Source organism: Ailuropoda melanoleuca, chromosome 9, assembly GCF_002007445.2.
Source record: "Ailuropoda melanoleuca isolate Jingjing chromosome 9, ASM200744v2, whole genome shotgun sequence".
Lineage (NCBI taxonomy): Eukaryota > Metazoa > Chordata > Mammalia > Carnivora > Ursidae > Ailuropoda > Ailuropoda melanoleuca.
In genome coordinates, this window is record NC_048226.1 from 8,479,571 (window position 1) to 8,497,868 (window position 18,298).

At 38.0% G+C, this 18,298-nt stretch overlaps 1 protein-coding gene across 1 annotated transcript in view; it reads right to left on the minus strand.

Annotated features, from left to right (window-relative positions):
* The window catches only part of AGBL1 (ATP/GTP binding protein like 1), a 637,395-nt gene that overhangs the window by 190,163 nt on the left and 428,934 nt on the right, over positions 1-18,298 (minus strand). The window contains exons 24-25 of the mRNA XM_011229612.3: positions 7,872-8,035; positions 4,733-4,765 (exon numbers count right to left, since the gene is read on the minus strand). Of these exons, the coding sequence (XP_011227914.2) occupies positions 4,733-4,765; positions 7,872-8,035 (197 nt within the window). The remainder of the gene's footprint in view (positions 1-4,732; positions 4,766-7,871; positions 8,036-18,298) is intronic.

The window sequence follows — 18,298 nt, forward strand, 5'->3', positions numbered from 1 at the left end:
ATGAAACAAGAACTGGCCATATTGCAAATACGAATAAAAGAGATGCTGATGAGAGATGAGGAAACAGGAGTGATGAATCTAAATGTAAAATAATGCAAATCAAAACACATTATTAGCAAAGAGGAAAGTCTATGGCGCAGAGCAGCAAATCTGCAAGGACAAACAGCCTCCAGAACTCAGTGAATGGGAATGAAAAACAAAAGTGATGGGGGGAGAAGAAGAGACAGATGCAGAGGTTGGGAAGCAGATACCAAACACTCCAGAGAAGCAAAAACGAAGACGTGGGACGACATCACTGCTTCCTGGCAACTGAAAGGCACATCAGAGGGGACGAAGGGTTCGAATTTGAAATCAACCAAAAGTACCTAAACGCCAAAGAAGAAATATTTTTGATGTGGTAGAAAGACAATGTTGGTGGTAATGAACAAGGAAAACCAGGACAACTATTAAGGCAGGACAATCATGGTGCGTGCCAAGGAAGACCAACCAGGCTGAGGGCTTCAGGATTAAACAGCAGAGTATGTCCATACTGTTAGAGTGAACTCTCCAGGCAGGCTCAGGGGAACTCTTGCGTCAAGGGGAGAGAGATTCACACATATGTTAGTGTGCCAAGAATATACCTTTGATTCACTGTACAAAAAAAAAAAAAAAAGCTTTTTTTTTTTTTTTTTTAAGGAATGATCTAGCAAAAATGGAAGATGAGGCAACACAGAGAAAAAATAACGGGGACATGATTGCATGGAATGGATAGAAATGAGCAATGTAAGTAATTAAACAAAACTGAATTTTAAAATGATTTGAAGATGACTATAAGGCAATCTAAATGTCACAGATACTTCTTATATGGGAAAAGAGAAGTAGAAAAATAATATCTGTTTCAAACAAATGGGAAACAAGCGGTTTTATAGGCAATTTGTCTATGTTCAAGATGTGTATGTTCAAGGATAAATCCTAGGAAATGTAAAGCGTTCCACATGATAGAACAATATACACCAAGCCCAGATTTTACTCACCAATACAGGCACAAACCTCCTCAATTCACAGTAAATAACATCAGTATCTATGATAAAATAATATTTCAGATTTTCAAGGATGGATGAGTATTAGAGAATCTACTAACATAATTTAAGACATTATTAATTCACAGCAATAATCATTTTTCTAGATACCAAAAAAATTGATAAAATTCATCATCTAATTCTGATTTTTTAAACTAATAAGCCAAAAAATAATTTATAAAAAAGACATCAGACATTAATATCGAAACAACAGATGGGGCACCTGAGTGGCTCAGTCAGTTAAGCGTCTGGCTTCAGCTCAGGTCATGATCTCAGGGTTCTGGGATCGAGCCCCACATTGGGCTCCCTGCTCATCAAGGAGTCGGCATCTCCCTCTCCATCTTCCCCTCCCCCACCTCATGCTCTCTCTCACTTTCTCCTTCTCTCTCAAGTAGATTAAAAAAAAAAAAAGAGCAGACATTTTACTTAATGTTCAAATGCTTACAGTCATTCTCATTTTGAAGTTGGGTTCATAGCAAGGATCTCCATAGAATCACCATTCTTAAATAATGTTCTCAAAATTCTAGCCAAGATAATAAATAAGAATAAAAACTGAGTAAAGCTATGGGGCACCTGGGTGGCTCAGTCGGTTAAGCATCTTTCTGCTTTCAGCACAGGTCATGATCCCAGGGGCTGGAGAATCTAGTCCCGCATCAGGCTACCTGCTCAGTGGAGAGCCTGCTTCTCCCTCTCTCTCTGTCACTCCTCCTGCTTGTACTCTCTCTCTCTGTCAAATAAATAAATAAAATCTTTAAAAAAAAAAACCCCAAAACTGAGTAAAGCTAATTACCAAAATTTATAAATGACACGACAACCTCTCTAGAAAAACAGAAAAATCCATGGAAACACTTTTAGGTATAACTACAGAGTTCAATGAAATTATAAATAAATATATAAATAATCAGAATTTTCCTATATCATGATGACAGCCACTTAGAAAAATATGGGGAAAGACTCTTTTAAGAGCGACAAGAAAATTTAATAAGATTAAAAGCTTATGATGATATACGTAGGAATTGCATCAAAGGGTACAAAAGGAACTCCTACTATACTTTCTTGTGAACAGTGAAGAAGATCTAAATAAGTGGAACAAAATATCAGATTTTGAAAAAGCAATATGGGCAAACAGTCAATAGACCAAAAAAATCTATAATTTTGATGCAGTTTGAGTTAAAATCCCAGTGGTTTCATTTTTGGCAGTTAACAACTCATTATAGGGTTCATTAGTGAAAAAAACAAGGAAGGGAAATAGCAAAGCACATTTTTAAAACAAATATTAATGAGGTGGTGCTTGTAACATTATATATTTAAGTTGCACAGCTATAATATTAAAAACTGAAGAGAATATAACATCAAAAAATACACCTAGATACATGCACATGTAAATACTGTAAATAAACTGACATTACTAATCAATGATGAAGGATGGATTATTTAGTAATTACTAGGGCAAATGGTGATCTATTTATAAATACAAAATTATTTAATAGTAAAAACTGGAAAAGAAATTATAATATGTAAATAGACTCATTATAAAAGCATCTACTCAGAATAATAACATCAACTGACACACTTTTACAATGAATTATTATTTGGATAATTATTTGAATTATGAATTATCTGTTATTCAACTGAAGTAGGTAGGTTATCAAAGCTAAAAGAGACAAAGAAAAAAACTGATAAACGTGCCCATGTAAAAACAAAACATCCAAAGTCAATTAACTACATAAAAAAATGTGAAAGATAATGAGAATTTGCAATATCCATATCAAAGAGGTGTTGAACACCTTTAACATAGAAATTTAAATTAGATTTAAATATAAATTTAAGAAAGGAAAAAAACATGATGCTGAAAGGAATAAAGAACAAAAGACATGCCCAGGAAATGTATTATAAAAAGAAATGATATGGAAGCATTTTATCTATATCAGAAAAGATAACACTAAATTAAAAACACACCCCATTTTCACCTAAAAATGGCAGAGACTGTAATGCAAAAGCAATGGGGGTGTCTAGAAGACATGAGCAGCAAATCCAGTTGACCTGGGGTTTGGCAATGACTCTTTAGATACAACACCAAAGGCATGGTCCATGAAAGGAATAACTAATGAGCTCGACTTCATTAAAATTCAAGATTTCGGCTCTGGGAAAGATACTGTGAGGAAAAGGAGAAGACAAGCCACAGACTGGGAGAAAATATTTGCAAAAGACACATCTGAGAAATGACAGTTAGCCGGAATATACAAAAAGCTCTTAAAATTCAACAATAAGAAAACAATCTGATTAAAAAATGGGCCAATGACCTTAAAGACACCTCACGAAAGAAGACAGACATAGATCTGGTAAATAAGCATATGAAAAAAATGTTCCACAGGATATGTCATCAGGAAAATGCAAATTAAAACAATGAGATGTCATTAGACACCTGTAAGAATGGCCCAAATCCAGAACACTGACAAAGCCAAATGTTGCTGAGGATGTCCAGCAGTGTGAACTCTCATTCATTGCTGCTGGGAATGCAAAATCGTGCAGCCCCTTTGGAGGACAGTTTGGTGGTTTCTTACAAAATGAAACATGGTCTTACCATACGATCCAGCAATCACACTCTTTGGTGTTTACCCAAAGGAGCTGAAAACTTCTGTCCACACAAAACCTGTACACAGATGTTTATAGCAGCTTTATTCATAATTGCTAAAACTTAGAGACAGCCAAGATGTCCTTCAGTGGCTGAGTGGATAAATAAACACTGTGAATCATCCAGACAATGGGATATTTTTCAGTGCAAAAAAGAAATGAGCTATCAAGTCATGAAAAGACATGGAGGAAACATAAGTGCATATTTCTAAGAGAAAGCAGCCAATCTGAAAAGGCTGCATACCGTATGGCTCCAATTATATGACTTTCTGGAAAAGGTAAAACTATGGACACAGTAGAAAGATCAGTGGCTGCCAGGGGTTAGTGGGGAGGGAGGGATGAATAGGCAGAGTACAGAGGATTTTTAGGGCATTGAAACTACTCTGTATGAAACTATAATGGTAGATATGTGTCATTATACAGTTGTCCAAACCCACAGAATATACAACAGGAAGGGTGAACCCTAAGGTAAACTATGGACTTTGGATGATAACGATGTGTCAATGTCAGTACACCAATTGTCACCAATGCACCACTCCGGTGGTGGGATGCTGACAATAGGAGAGGCTGTGTATGTCTGGGGCAGGGTATAGACAGGACATCTGTACTTTCCTCCAATTTCACTGTGAAGCTAAAACTGCTCTTAGAAATAAAGTCTATTTTTAAAAAAAGATAAAACAGTGTTTATAAAGTTACAAAAAAGGGAACTTTCATACCTTGTCGTTAAAGGTATTACACATTTGTTTATTCATAGATGAAACAAAATAATCTCATTTCACCAAAATGTTGACAATCGTTCCCTATTGAAGGCAGGGTGATTAAAGATATGGGGATATGGCGTTTTTGTGTGTGGTTTCCAAAAGATAAGTTAATAACATTTAAATTTAATGTATCAATTTCACATAATTCAAAATACCGTATGATTCAGAAAGGGAAAACTATTTTTCAATAAAAATCAAGTATCTTTTAATTATTAAAATATAATTCTGTTTTCTGAAGTCTAGGACACATTTTTATTTTTTCAGTCTTGCCTCATCAACCTAAAGAGAGGACCGAATGAACTTGTCCTGACACTCATGGGGAGCCCAGGATCATGCCCCAGGGACTACAGTTGGGGAGAATAAACCGGATTCTGAGCCATCAGCCAGGCACAGCTCAGAAATTCTCAGCTTTCTCTGTTATAAATGGAGGGGCAAGCGGAGATAGGGGAGCTCCACTGAGAGGAGCGAGAGGCGAGGGAGGGATACAAATGGAAAGGAGCAGGGGCTGACTCGGCAAAACTGGGAAATGACTTTGCAAAAGACCTGTCACAACGGATAAACGACGCCTCGGAAAGAAAGAGCTTAGCATTCCCGCAGCGCGTGCGCTATTATTTCCGGGGATAAAATCGAGAAAAAGGAGGAAGGAAGAGGAGAGGAAGGAAGATCAAGAGCCGCCCTCACGAGTCTGCAGACATTTCTTAAATGAGCAACTGGGAAGAAGGGAACTGGAAAAGACAAACCAACACAAAGAGTGCCTGCACTGTACTTTGTTCTAAGCTTCGGTCACTGGGCAAACATCCACCATCTCTGCTCTTTCTCTGCTCATGAGAAATGGTGAGGTTGCTCCGTGGATGTTTACTACACTCTGATTGTTTTTACGGTAAATGAGGCATGAAACCTATTGTCAAAAAACACGTGGTTCGCGGTACACAGCCATACCTTATCTTCCCAGCACATCACTCCCCAGGGGTGCACACTTTCTTTGGGGCCAAAGAGATTCAAAAATACCATGTCCTCACATTTCTTTAAAGACAGAGCTTTAGGTAAAAACCTGCTCTTTTCCTTCCCTGGTATTTCCTTCTATTTAACTAAAAAAGAATCTTCCTGAAGTTTATAACCCTGCTATAGAGAGGCACCCCAGGGAAAAGCCAGGTGGGGAGGAGGGGGGCAGAACTCTCCTCTTGAAAGCATATGGAGAGTAGTGTTGACAAACATTAATTACACCCTTTGTATTAGGAAGAACTCTGTTGCTAACTAAATCGCTAGGATTTGCTCTGTTCTGCTGATTATATATGTCATGATTGAGCCCTATTCATCAGAAACTAATCAAAGGGCACTCAAACAGCCTGTTGCTGATTGCAAACCAATAGACTTTATTGTATTAAGTTCCCCTCTGCCATCCTTCAATGAATATACACTTATTGGCTGGACTAGTTTCTGGGTCAAGATAGTTTCAAGGTGATTTTGCTCTCAGTCAGGCAGTTTTTGGGTCCTTGGGCAGGAACCACGTTCTTTTTAGTCAACTGCCTCAATGAATAGCAAAGTGGATTAAGATACAAATGTTTGGCTGAAAAAGGCAAATTCCATCCTGCCGTCCATGCCCAAATTCCATGCCTCTTAAATTGAGTTCAAATCTATTTAAAACATGCACATGAATCACATCCCATGTGTACGTATCCTGCCTTTAAAAAGCTGCACCAGCCCAAGAAGGGTCAGAGGCCATGGAGGATTTCAAGCTTCGGTATGCATGGGCTAGTTGCGACTGAAAAATTAACAGTCAGGAGTGTGGGGTGGCATGGAGGAGCGGGTAATACCATCTTCTTATGATAACCCACCTAGCAGCCATGGTATTTGGAGCTCGACACCAAATTCTTTAGACTTGAATTAGAAGAGGCACTTCTTTGATAGATTTCTTCTTGTTCCAGTTTACAGGCAACTAATCCTCACTGCATTGGATCAAACAGACGGGAGCAATCAATTCAGGGAAAGCAAGCAATACCAGGTCTGCTCAATCTTCCCTCAATGAGCAGCAGAGGGTGGGGGGAAGAGGAAAGAAAGAAAGAAAATGCAGGCATGCCTGCACCCAACATTGCTCAGCAAAGGAAAAGATGAAAAGACAAGTTGAAGTATATACCCCAGCAGGTGGAAGTGCTTGCTGTCAGAGGGAAGAGGCTGAAACGCCACAGTGATACCAAACACGCCACGCCTGGGGGTGCGGAGTGGTACTGAAGGGAGCAGGGGCGGACAGCAGCCGTGATGATGTCAAAACAAAAGAAATCAGGGGAAGCATCTCTAGGGAGGAAAGAGGTCTGGATTTACTTAGGTCTCCATGGTCTATGATCTATAGTACAGTGTGATGAGCAAGTTAATTACTGCGTTTAGGTAATTAAGTCTCAGAGAAACCAGTGCCTTCCAAAGCAAAATTAATTTATGCTGCTAGATCTTTCTAGGCTTGACTGGCCATTTGGTGAGAAGTCACACTGGAACCGCAGCCTAATGGTGGCAGGAGGAAAATTAATGAAAATAAGCTAGAAATAAAATGGCCCCAGTATGAATGGCTTTCTCTCTGCCTTTGGACCTGAAGGGCATGAGATGCTTCCTGGTTTACCAGCAGGCACTTCCTCCCCCAGCAGCTCAACACTCCATCCGTTCCCTGGCTCAAAGTATGGCCAATGACTTAGTCTTCTTTGACTCCTCTGACTTTCCTTGGTCCTCTCTTCTCTCACATGGCCATTATATCTTTCTTTCTTGCCCCCTGAATCTGTTCTGGTCAAGTCTAAAATATCTGCATCAAAAGGGCTCATTTGGATAATGGTTCTCCCTCTCCTGACTCATTAAGTGTCCTCACATTCTCGGAGATCTATCAGTTCCCTGCGGTGGCTGTGAGTCAGGGTCTCCGGGCCGGAGTGTTAATCATCTTCAGGTGGTTCTTCTCAAGATCTGAGAAGGAACAGTGCTATTTCAGAATGGGGAGAGTAAAATAGTTCTTGTCCCCAAGTTCCTAGATGTTGGCAATGAGATTGCCTTTTTTTGCTGAGTAATGGCTCCAGAATGACGCCTATATACATATAAACACATTACTGGCAAGCGTAAGCATAGGTCGGTGTGCGCGTGTTGCTAAGCTGCATCTTCTCTACCATAAGCAAACTTTATTAATAATGCACGTTCATACTTACATGTAGTTTTGTATATTCATTTACGCGTACACGGAGGCAGCACCCTCCCTGGGTCCAGCAAGAAGTGAGAATGCCCCGGTCTGGCTCCGGTAGAGCACTATTGCCCTTACCTTCAGCTGGCCGTCCCTCTGTATTTTCTCCTTGTCAATGACCTGTAGAACCACTTGACTTTCATCTCTGAGATGTGCTCCAATCGGAACACCAAGGCCCAAATTTCCCTCGCACCCCCGTGAGCATCTTACCGCTGGAGGTGGTGGTCCAGAGCCTCTTCATCAACATCCAGGAGAGTTGCTGCCCGGGTCAGGAGCTGATGACTGCAGCCTACAGACTTGAGTTCCAAGATGAGGAGACCCAAGCAGAACACGGCTCCCATCTCCTCCAGCTCACTGGTGCCAAACTGTAGACCCTGCCAGATAAATAAAACTATCATCAGAGACTACATAATGGGAATGGAGTGAAGACAATTTGAGACCAAGAGGAAGGACTCCTGGACACAAGCCTATCACAGAAATTGAGAATTAATAGCATTTAGCAGTCACTGTCTAATGTGCTTTGTTGGGTGCTTTCTGGATTGGTGGTTCTCAGTCTGCATTATGTGTCATTGAGGGTTTCCCAGAAGGACCTCCCCCCAAGACAATAATGAGCTGGCAGGGGTCCTGAAGAGCAGAGAGGTCCATGAGGTTCCAGGAGTCACTTCTCCGACTTCAGTCAAAACAGCAGTTCTTCCATCTATATTTTTTAAAAAGGTTCCACTATTGAAGCAAAAGATTGTAAACAATTGTACTAAGAAATGCCCTTTCTCTTCCATAAATTTGTCAACCAGCAGACAAGAATGAGGGAGGTCCTTCATATACAAATACCAAAACTTAAGAACAACATCACCAGCATTTGTTATTTCATCTATACTGAGATAGCAAATGAGAGCAAAGCCATGATATTTACTCGGTACAATTATCTATGAAGTAATGTATAATAAGAATTAACAATTTTATTGAGCATTTACTAGGTGCCAGATACTGAAAAGAGCCCTTTCACATGCATTTAACTCAATGAATACCTACCAAAATCCTATGAGATAGATGTTGCTATTTCATCCATTACATAGAGAAGGAGATTTAGACCCTTGGAGTTGATAGTTTATCCACGAGTTCACAGTGATAGAGACTAGTCAAGGAATTGTGATTGACTCTTCAACAAAGTGCTATACAAAGACTCCCTTACATGATGAAGTACAAAGTGCCTATTTTTTTAAATCAGATAGGAATTGGGTTTGAATCCTACTTTACCATTTTCTGATTGTGTGATCTGAGACTTAATGAACTCTATTAGCCTCGATTTCCTCATCTGAAAAATGAGATCATAATTCTTCTTTCCACACACTTAGTCATGTAGTGATGGTCCAGAGTCCACAATGCTGGTCAATATCGGCTCAATTTCTCCTTCCTTATTCCCAGTAAATATGTTTAATATGACAGAATTCAATGTGGTCCTCAGTCCTTTAGGTATATAAATACATTTCATTTCAATGAAAAAGTATCAATAGTTGAATATTATTTTTAAGTAGATTTTCAGATCCAAATAGCAGTGATACAGAGAATGGAGCTGTGATAGTAAAAATTCAAAAAGAATGGTCATAAGCTTCACAAGGGAAAACAAAATTCCAAACTGGGAAATCATCAGCCTCACAAAAGAATTTCTAGGTAAAAAGATAATGGAAAGTAGAAAGTCTATTTCAGCTGTTTGAAAATTTGATTTGCTGCATGTTTGGACACCTGTTTTCCTAAAGAAAGGAGACATTGCTTCAGAGTTAAGGGAAGTCTGTTTCTCTGTAAACAACAGCAGTGGGAGGGGAAGACAGATGTTTAACAAGTTATTTTTCTTAAGTCAATAGAAAAGATCACTGTTTAAAGAGAGAAAAATCTCAGTCTCTTTCCATGAGCTAAAGTTCTAAGGTCTGATTCTTCCCCTGCACCCTGTTTTCCTGGCTGCTTTTCTTCATTCTAGAATGGCCAGCTGAGTGGGGAGTTATGAAGCAAAGGCCATGCCCTCCTCCTCAATCAGCCACCTTGCTGGTGGCAAGAAAGAGTAAACAAGGAGAATATGAGCCAAATCTGGCCCCTCAAGGCAGGCAGGATGCCTGATACATATGTGTAATGCCAGCATCTAGCAGAGCACAAAACAGGTCAAAAGAAGGACAAGTCCTTGAGGGAAACAAATCTCATTGCATGAGCCATATTGATAGGTCAGGGGCAACACCATCACATAAGTGAACTTCTACAAACAATGGCCAAAATGATAGCATTTTTATAAGACAAAAATATCTCCATATCCCAAATATTGGTCCATTTATTTCAGGCAATGGTTGGTATCATAAAAAAGACTTGTCAAGAAGACCTCGATTAAAGGCACTTGAACCACTTCATGGGCTGTGGGATCTTAAGCAAATCATTTATTCCATTTTGCTCTCCACTACGAATCTCTCTTTACTATTCTAGTCTTTTTATTCTCACACAGTACCCAAGATATTTATTTATATGGATCGTCTTCTCTCACCACCCAGTCTGGAAATGAAATCCTCAAAGGCAAGGACTGAGCAGTACTTGCTTTTTTACATCCCTGGCACAGAGCTAATAGCCTCTTACATAGTTTATCCTCAAAATATGAGAAATGGATAAGCAATGGCTCTACATGGATGGATATGGAGAGACATGAACGTATTGTCTCTTGGATACACGTTGTAGTTGTCAAGTGGAACTTTGCTTCTTTGGGTAGGAAGTATATGAACGCCTTTAATTATTCCGCCACTGTCAAATGTCATGAAGACTGAAATACTTTATTTTTGCTTCAGGAGATGAATTCACATCTCTGGATATGATCCAGAAAACAAATTTAGAAACCTGATATCTCCTTGGGTCAGTTATCTTGGGTTTACCGTCACAAGTTTATAAATAAAGCTGGCTTTGAGGTAGTTTAAAAGTGAGTCTTATTAAAATAGAGACCTAACTCTCCTCTCCTCCCGGCTTATATGTGTTAATTAGGATTTTTCCCCCATAACTAGTAACAGAAAGACTGACAATAGTGGCTTAAACACAAATGGAGGTTTATTTTTCATAATAAGTTGAGGGGGGTAGAAAGTTCATGGCATTATTCCAGTGTCCTAAGAAAATCAGGACTACCGTATCTGTCATTCTCCTGGTTTTCTCATGATTGCAAGGTGGCTGCTGTAGCTCCAGCCAGCACATCATGCAAAGAAGGAGGAAGAGAAAATGGGGAAAGGAGGCAAGCATACTCTTGCTTTTATTTTATTGGCTAGAGCTGTGTAATAGAACCAACTCCAGTTTTACGATGGTCTGGTAACTGAATATTTTAGCTTGTTCAACCACTTTCAAAGAGACAGGAAAAAGAGAGCAGTGTTAGAAATGAGTGTTAGGTGAGCCAGACAGTTGATTCACATGTACATTTGACTCTGAAACGGGCTACTACCCTCATCATACAATATTTAAATATCATAGATATGGGAAGAATATTTGTGTTAATACAGAAAATTACACACCAGTAAGGTAAACATAGGGTCCACAAACAATGTTTAGAAAGTATAGGTACTAATGAATCATCGAACTTTACATCAGAAACTGGGTATGTACTGTACGGTGACTAACACAATATAATAAAAAAACATTAAAAATAAATAAATAAATAAATAAAAGAAAAAAGAAAGTATAGGTACTGATAATTGGTGAGCAAAAGGAGAAAAGCAGTGAATAATCAAGCGTGGAAAAATATTCTATTTTATTATTTAAATACAAATGCCTTTTACACTCAGCAAATGGATAGAAATATATTCAAATTTATGATACATAGTGCTGACTCTTATGATAAAAGCTGGCACATATCAAAATGCAATGACATTTGACATAGTAATATCACTTCTGAAAACTTTTTCCTGAAGGACTGATTCAAAATAAAAGTGATGCTGTATGCATAAAATATATACTATGTCAAAGTTATATATAATCATTGAAATTTGAAGGAAATAAAACACTAAATATCTAGTAAGGAAGAAATGACTGAGGAAATTATAATGGAATAAATTTGATGACTTATAATAAAGCCATTAAAATGATTATTATAACAGCCATTCAACAATATGGAAAACGCTTAAGATTTAATGATAGGTGGGGAAAAAAGCGAAATACAAAGCATGTAATGATGTGATTTCTGGTGACGATTTGGCAATAAAGGCAGAAGTGGCCACCCCCAATACCACATACACACTTTCAGACATTATTGCTGTGATTTGCCAATAAAACAGAGAAATTTGGAGGAGAGATGTTATAAAGAGAACATCTGCATACCAGAAACTTTTTAAAAAGCTGCAGCATGCTAATACATGAGGAGAATTCCCTTCCGCAGTACATTCCTGAAGCACATTTAGATTTATTTTTACTTCTTTTATGTGTAATTTATTGACCCTACAGATTGGTGTCTGTCATCAGTTTTTAGAAAAATGCAAGCCACCATCTCTCTGGGTGTTGCCTTTCCCCCATCCCCCATCAAAGAGAGCAAAGATAATCTTAACACTCCTATTAAACTTATTTATTTTTATTCTGTTCTCCATATCTCTTACCTTTACTTTCGTATTTTTTTCTATCACTGTAATAAATTCTGAGTCTCTTTTCATATCAATGTTCCATTTTAATAATTTGCTCTCCAGCTTTACTGAATCTACTTTTTGACTCATTCGTCTCAAAAACTGCCTTTGAACACTATAAATATAGTTATTTTATTTTCTACTCCTGATTATTCCTGTATAGACAGTCTTCGCAGGCATCCATCATTTGTCTGACTTCCTGTTTAATGTCAATACTGTAGGCTTGCCTGCTCAATACTTTGTGATCTTTTGAGAGTCTTAATTCACAATTTTTTGAACTTGAAGTCTCTGTGGATTAGCTTCAAGTCTCTTTGCTCCAGAGAGAACTTGTGTTTTGTTCCCCTAGGTACTTGGGGACTACCCGTCAGGGACCACTACAGGCTGAAGCCTTGGCTTGAAGCCTTTAGGGCCATAGCGTACCCTTTAATCTTGACCCCAAACCTGCTTAAGGGAGGATTTGTGTTTAGAAATTATGAATGAGGACTTCTTCCTTTTTGTCTGCTGTACCCAAAGCCATGGCTAAGAGAGTCAAGCATCCTCACATTCTCCCTTCACACACTGTGAAGTCACTGATTCAGTGACAAGTCATCATCTTTGGAGGTCCTGCCTTTATGTGGTAGTCTTCAACTGGTCCTCAAATTTTGCATGGGCCTCTGTCTCCATACCTAAGCCCAAGTTATAAGTGGACAGGAATTAGTATCCTGTAGCTCCAAAGATGTACAACTTCTGGCAAAGCCTACCTCTTTTTATAAAACTGGGCATTATTGAACACCCTCTAAAGAATACACAGAGGGAAAATGTTACATCTATGTACAAATAATGCAGTTAAAAGGATGGCATTCTGAAACACCAAACGTCTTTTTTATGAAAAAGGCTTACTGCCAGAAATGAGGAAAATCTGAGACACTTCTTGTTTATATTCTCATAAAAGATCAAAAGAAGATTGCATTGGTAAAAATACAGCGAAAGATATGACAAGAGCTCAAAAGTAATGATACTATTGAGATGGAAGATATAATTTCTAAATTAAAACCCAAATGAAAAGAGTTAACAGACTGTTCAATGCAGAAAATAAAATTCATTATGTAGCAGACGACCTCAAGAAATTTCCCAATATCTCAAAGAAAATAATAGATTAAAATAATGACAAATATATATATGTATTTTAATATATACTAAGAGAGTAGTATATTTAATAGGTAATATTTAAATTAAATATTTACTAAGAGAGTAGATCTTAAACGTTCTCCTCCAAGAAAAAAAATTTGTACCTATGTGTGGTGATGGTAATATTCATAATATATATATATGTATATGAATGATATATATATGATAGATATATATAATATATATGAATTATACATATATATATTAAGGAAAAGTGATCTATTCCCCTTTTGAATCTCAGAGTCAGATAATCACCACAGAAGCCAAGAAAAAGAGAAAAGAGAAGAAAGAGGATGAGGAAAGGAAGGGAGAACTATTTTGTATTTAAAAAATAATGGCATGCCTGGGTGGCTCAGTGGGTGAAGCATCTGCCTTCGGCTCACGTCGGGATCCTGGGGTCCTGGTATTGAGTCCCACATCATGCTCCTTGCTCAGCAGGGAGTCTGCTTCTCTCTCTCCCTCGGCCCTTCCCCCAACTTGTGACTTATGCCCTCACACTCTCTAATAAATAAATAAAATCTTAAAAAAAAAATTAGAGTCTACATACCAACATATTCACCAAATATAAGAGATATAATAAAAAGAAACCCAAAAAAAGCATTGGGAACCCTATAAATAATCAAAATCAAATAACCTAAAATTTATTCACACTCTTAAATATCAAAGACAATGAAGCAACATGTACAGAATTGAGAAGAAAAAGTTGTGCCCCAAGAATGTTGTTTATGTGTGACGGCCTCGAGGAAATAAACCCAAAGAAGAGACAGCATTAAATGCAAACCACACGTAGATAAAGAAAAGTGTCATAATGTCTTTTAAAATATTATTTACAATATCTAACACATGGAAACAATCTAAGCGTCCGTGAATGGATGAATGGATAAAGATGTGTGTGTGTGTGTGTGTGTGTGTGTGTGTGTTGGAATATTACTCGGCTATAAAAAGGAAAGAAATCCTGTCATCGATGACAACATGGATGGACCTGAAGGGCATCACGATAAGCAAAATAAGTCAGACAGAGAGAGATAATTACCATATTTTCTCATGTTTATGTGGAATCTAAAAAAACCAAAAAAAAACCCAAAAAAGATGAACTCACAGAGAACAGAGAACAGATTGATGGTTGTTAGAGGCAGAAGGGTAGGGGCTGGGAAAAAGGTACAGACTTCTAGTTATAAAATAAGTAAGTCATGTAATGTTCAGCATGGTGACTACGGTAAATATACTGTATCACTTATTTGAAAGTCACTGAGAAGAGATCTTAAAAGTTCCTCTCACAAGAAAAAAAAATTGTAACTGTGTGTGCTGATGGGTGCTACCAAGACTTATTGTGATCATTTCACAATATATATATAGAATCACTGTGTTGTACACCTGAAACTAATATAAGGCTATCTGCTGATTATATCTACATATTCCTACATAAATCTACATATAATACATATATCCACATATAGAGATAACCCAATTAAAGAAAATGTGGTTTGTGTTCAGAAATAGGAATATATAAAAATAATTATGCAGCACGATCTAGAGAGTATTTTTCTAAGAATGGCAGGGGGATGACGTCATTAGGGAATCTACCAGCATAAATGTTAGTACATAAAGAGATCAAAAGGCAGAAGAGTAAAAACCAAGAATTTCTGGATGGATGCATCCACTTCCGATACAAGTCTTAGTATATGAGCCCGCCAGAACTGTTTCTAGACCTGAGGGGGCAGCATGGCGGGGTGGGTGTCAACACAGGTCCTAAGGCCCCGATTGCTGGTATCCCAATTCCAGTGCTTCCACTTGCTAACCTTATGGTCTTGGGGAAGTCATTTGACCTATTAGTGTCTCGATTTTCCCATCTGTGTTATGGGAAAAGTAATAATAATACCTATCTCATGGAGCTGCTGAGATAATTCAGTGAGTGTGCATATATAAAAATTTACATAGGCACTTGGCCCACTGCAGATTGTACAAGTACTTATTATTACCACTAACAATAGCAAATGCTTAGATAAACCAATATTCCAAGCCATACTTGACATACACGGTCCTTATTAAAACTATGACCAAAACTATGGTCTGTTCCCACTACTGTTATTTATCATTTTTTGACAGGTTCCAAACAATTCAATAAGATAAGAAAAATGAGTCATACATATTAGAAAGGAAGGAATCACATTATCATTATTTGAAGACTGATTATGACTAAAACAAACCAAAGGAATCAACTGAAACAGAAAATCTATTAGATATAAGGCAAGAATTGAGTAAGTAGACAGGTTACAAATTAAATATCCAAAAATCAATTTTCTTTCTATAAACCAGCAAAATAAATTATTAAGTATAATAAAAATCCCATTCACAATAGCAACACAACTATAAAATATCTAGGAATAGAATTAATAATAAATACTCCAAGGGTTGTATGATAAATCCCAGGACCTCACCAAGAGATAACAAGGAAAATTTAAACGAATAAAGCAGTGTGCTGAATTCTGGGAAAGCAATACCACGCAGTATCAATTCTCCTCATATTAGTCTCTAAAAGCATAAGAAATCAAAACACCAATGGGGATTTTCAGACTTGGTAAATTAATTCCATTTTAGAAGAATACCTGGCAAAAGTACCCAAGAATAATTCTGGAATGAAGAGTAAGAAAAAAAATAACAATGGGAAGACCTTATACACTTACAATAATTCAATGCTACGGTATTAATGCAAGACATGGCAAGACATGGCAGATTGAGAGAAGAATAAGGAGACCGCCAAAGCCCGTGGAATGTGTACAGGTTTGCATACGATAAAGTGCCTTCCAAGTCACCAGCAAATGGATTGTGATGGGGATAAAACAAAAATGACTGGTTAATATTCCACGGGAAAAATCTTACCACAATCACAAAATTATTCTATTTTGATGAAGGGATTAAATGTTTAAAAAAAAAACCTGAATGATTAGACAAAGAATAAAATATATATTCAAATGTTCTATTATCTCCAGACCAGGAGAAGATCTTTCAATGCATATCCTCAAAGAAGAAACCATAAAGGAAAATAGTAATGACTGAATAAATAAAATTTAAATATATCTGGATAGCCTGAAAGATCACAAACCATGCTAAACAAACAAACAAAAAGAAATCACAAAATAAATGTAATTTCAATAAAGGAAAAAATAACATGATATAAAATACAAATTAATAGAACAATGAAATACCATAATTTGCTTTTCAATTCACATTTACCTCTCACTCCCCAAATCACCACGCTCTGCTGTAAAGAGCTATAAAGAGACATTATCATGGCCTGTTCCTGATGGGCGGTCTTATCACTGTGCTATTTCCAAAAGATAATTTGGAAATAGACTTCAAAAGCCTTAAGAATGCTTACCTCTCAGAGCTAACAATGCAAATTCCAGAAAGTTATCTTAAGAAAATAATCATAAGATGAATGATAAAAAAAAAATCCTAAATGTGTGAATATATTACTAGTCAAACTTGAGTGTATTCACAACATGGAATATTGAGATCGTGGCGTGTTTCCAATAAGCAGCACCACGGGGATGTGTTCATGGGCTAGCAGGAAAGTGCAGGAGGTTGACTCCGGCATAGCACATCTATTATGATCTCCATTTTATTTAAAATTGTTAAAATGATTGACGTGCACTGAAATGTTCATGGTGGTTAGAAATGCATGGTGAGGGTGCATGTGTTCTTTGTTTCCCTTATTTTATTTTTAATCATGAAAAATACGTCACTGGTTTTGCCATACATACTTCCTTAAGCAATGCTTGAAAGCCTGGAAATACTAGCGCATCTGAATTAATACATAACTTAGATACTATGTGATTTTAAATTTTTAAGTAAAATTAAATTCAAATTTCCCTTTTCTACATTATTAGTTAGATTAAATATTTCAATAAAATACTGTAAGTGAGATACTTAAGTAATAACAAAAGGCAGAGGAATGCCGGTTGGGCATATTCAGTTTCTTGCATACCTGCTGCTTCCCTCACACGCATTACCTGGCAGCCTCCACGTCCCTCTTCATTTCTCTGGGTCACTGGGCCTGCGCCTATTTTCCTTTTGGGGTAAAGAGCTTGCAATAAGGACTCTATTCCCTGGAAACAGTCTCAGAAGCTTTACAGAGGGTCAGCATGAGTTAGAGGCAGTGACTTTGAGAGTTTTAAACAAGTTTGGAGAGGCTGCGAACAAATGAACTTTGAGCATCCTCTGCCTTGACATGCACCCAGCAGAGAAGTTAGAGCCAGTCCAGCCCCTCGGATCTGTGAAGTCCTACAGGCAGGCAGGGCGGCAGGCCAGAGGGCTGGTAGAGGGCTTCTCGGCTCCCCTGCCTTACCAAACCCATCAAAGGACTCTAATGCCTTCACGCTGAGGACAGAATCCATCACCAGGCATGTTGGTGTCTCTGCCATCTGCTGGGCTCCTCTGCACAAAGCCTCTCTGTCTCCATCCCTCCAGCCCAGGCTCCTGACCCCTTACTGACAACTGTTTCCCTAGTAACTGCAAAAAGGCCCCACATTCACTGGAACAGCAGGCCTGAAGGTGTGGGCTGGATTTTAAATGTGTCCTTTATTTGAATGCAAGACCTTCCCTGTGTCTTTTATTGGTGAATTTGTGCTCAAGCCATGAATGACACAGCAGACTGCACAGGCCTCTGTGATTGCCTTTCCATGTTTTTCTGGACCATGCATATGAGGGCAAACAGGAACAGAGCCTGTATCCTAGGCAGCCTAGAATTTGAACAGAGAGAGCAGTCTAAGCGAGCTTAACCTTCTTTTATAGATGCATAAACTGGCAATGCCTTACACAAGTTTATGTAGCTAAGCACACTAGGACCAG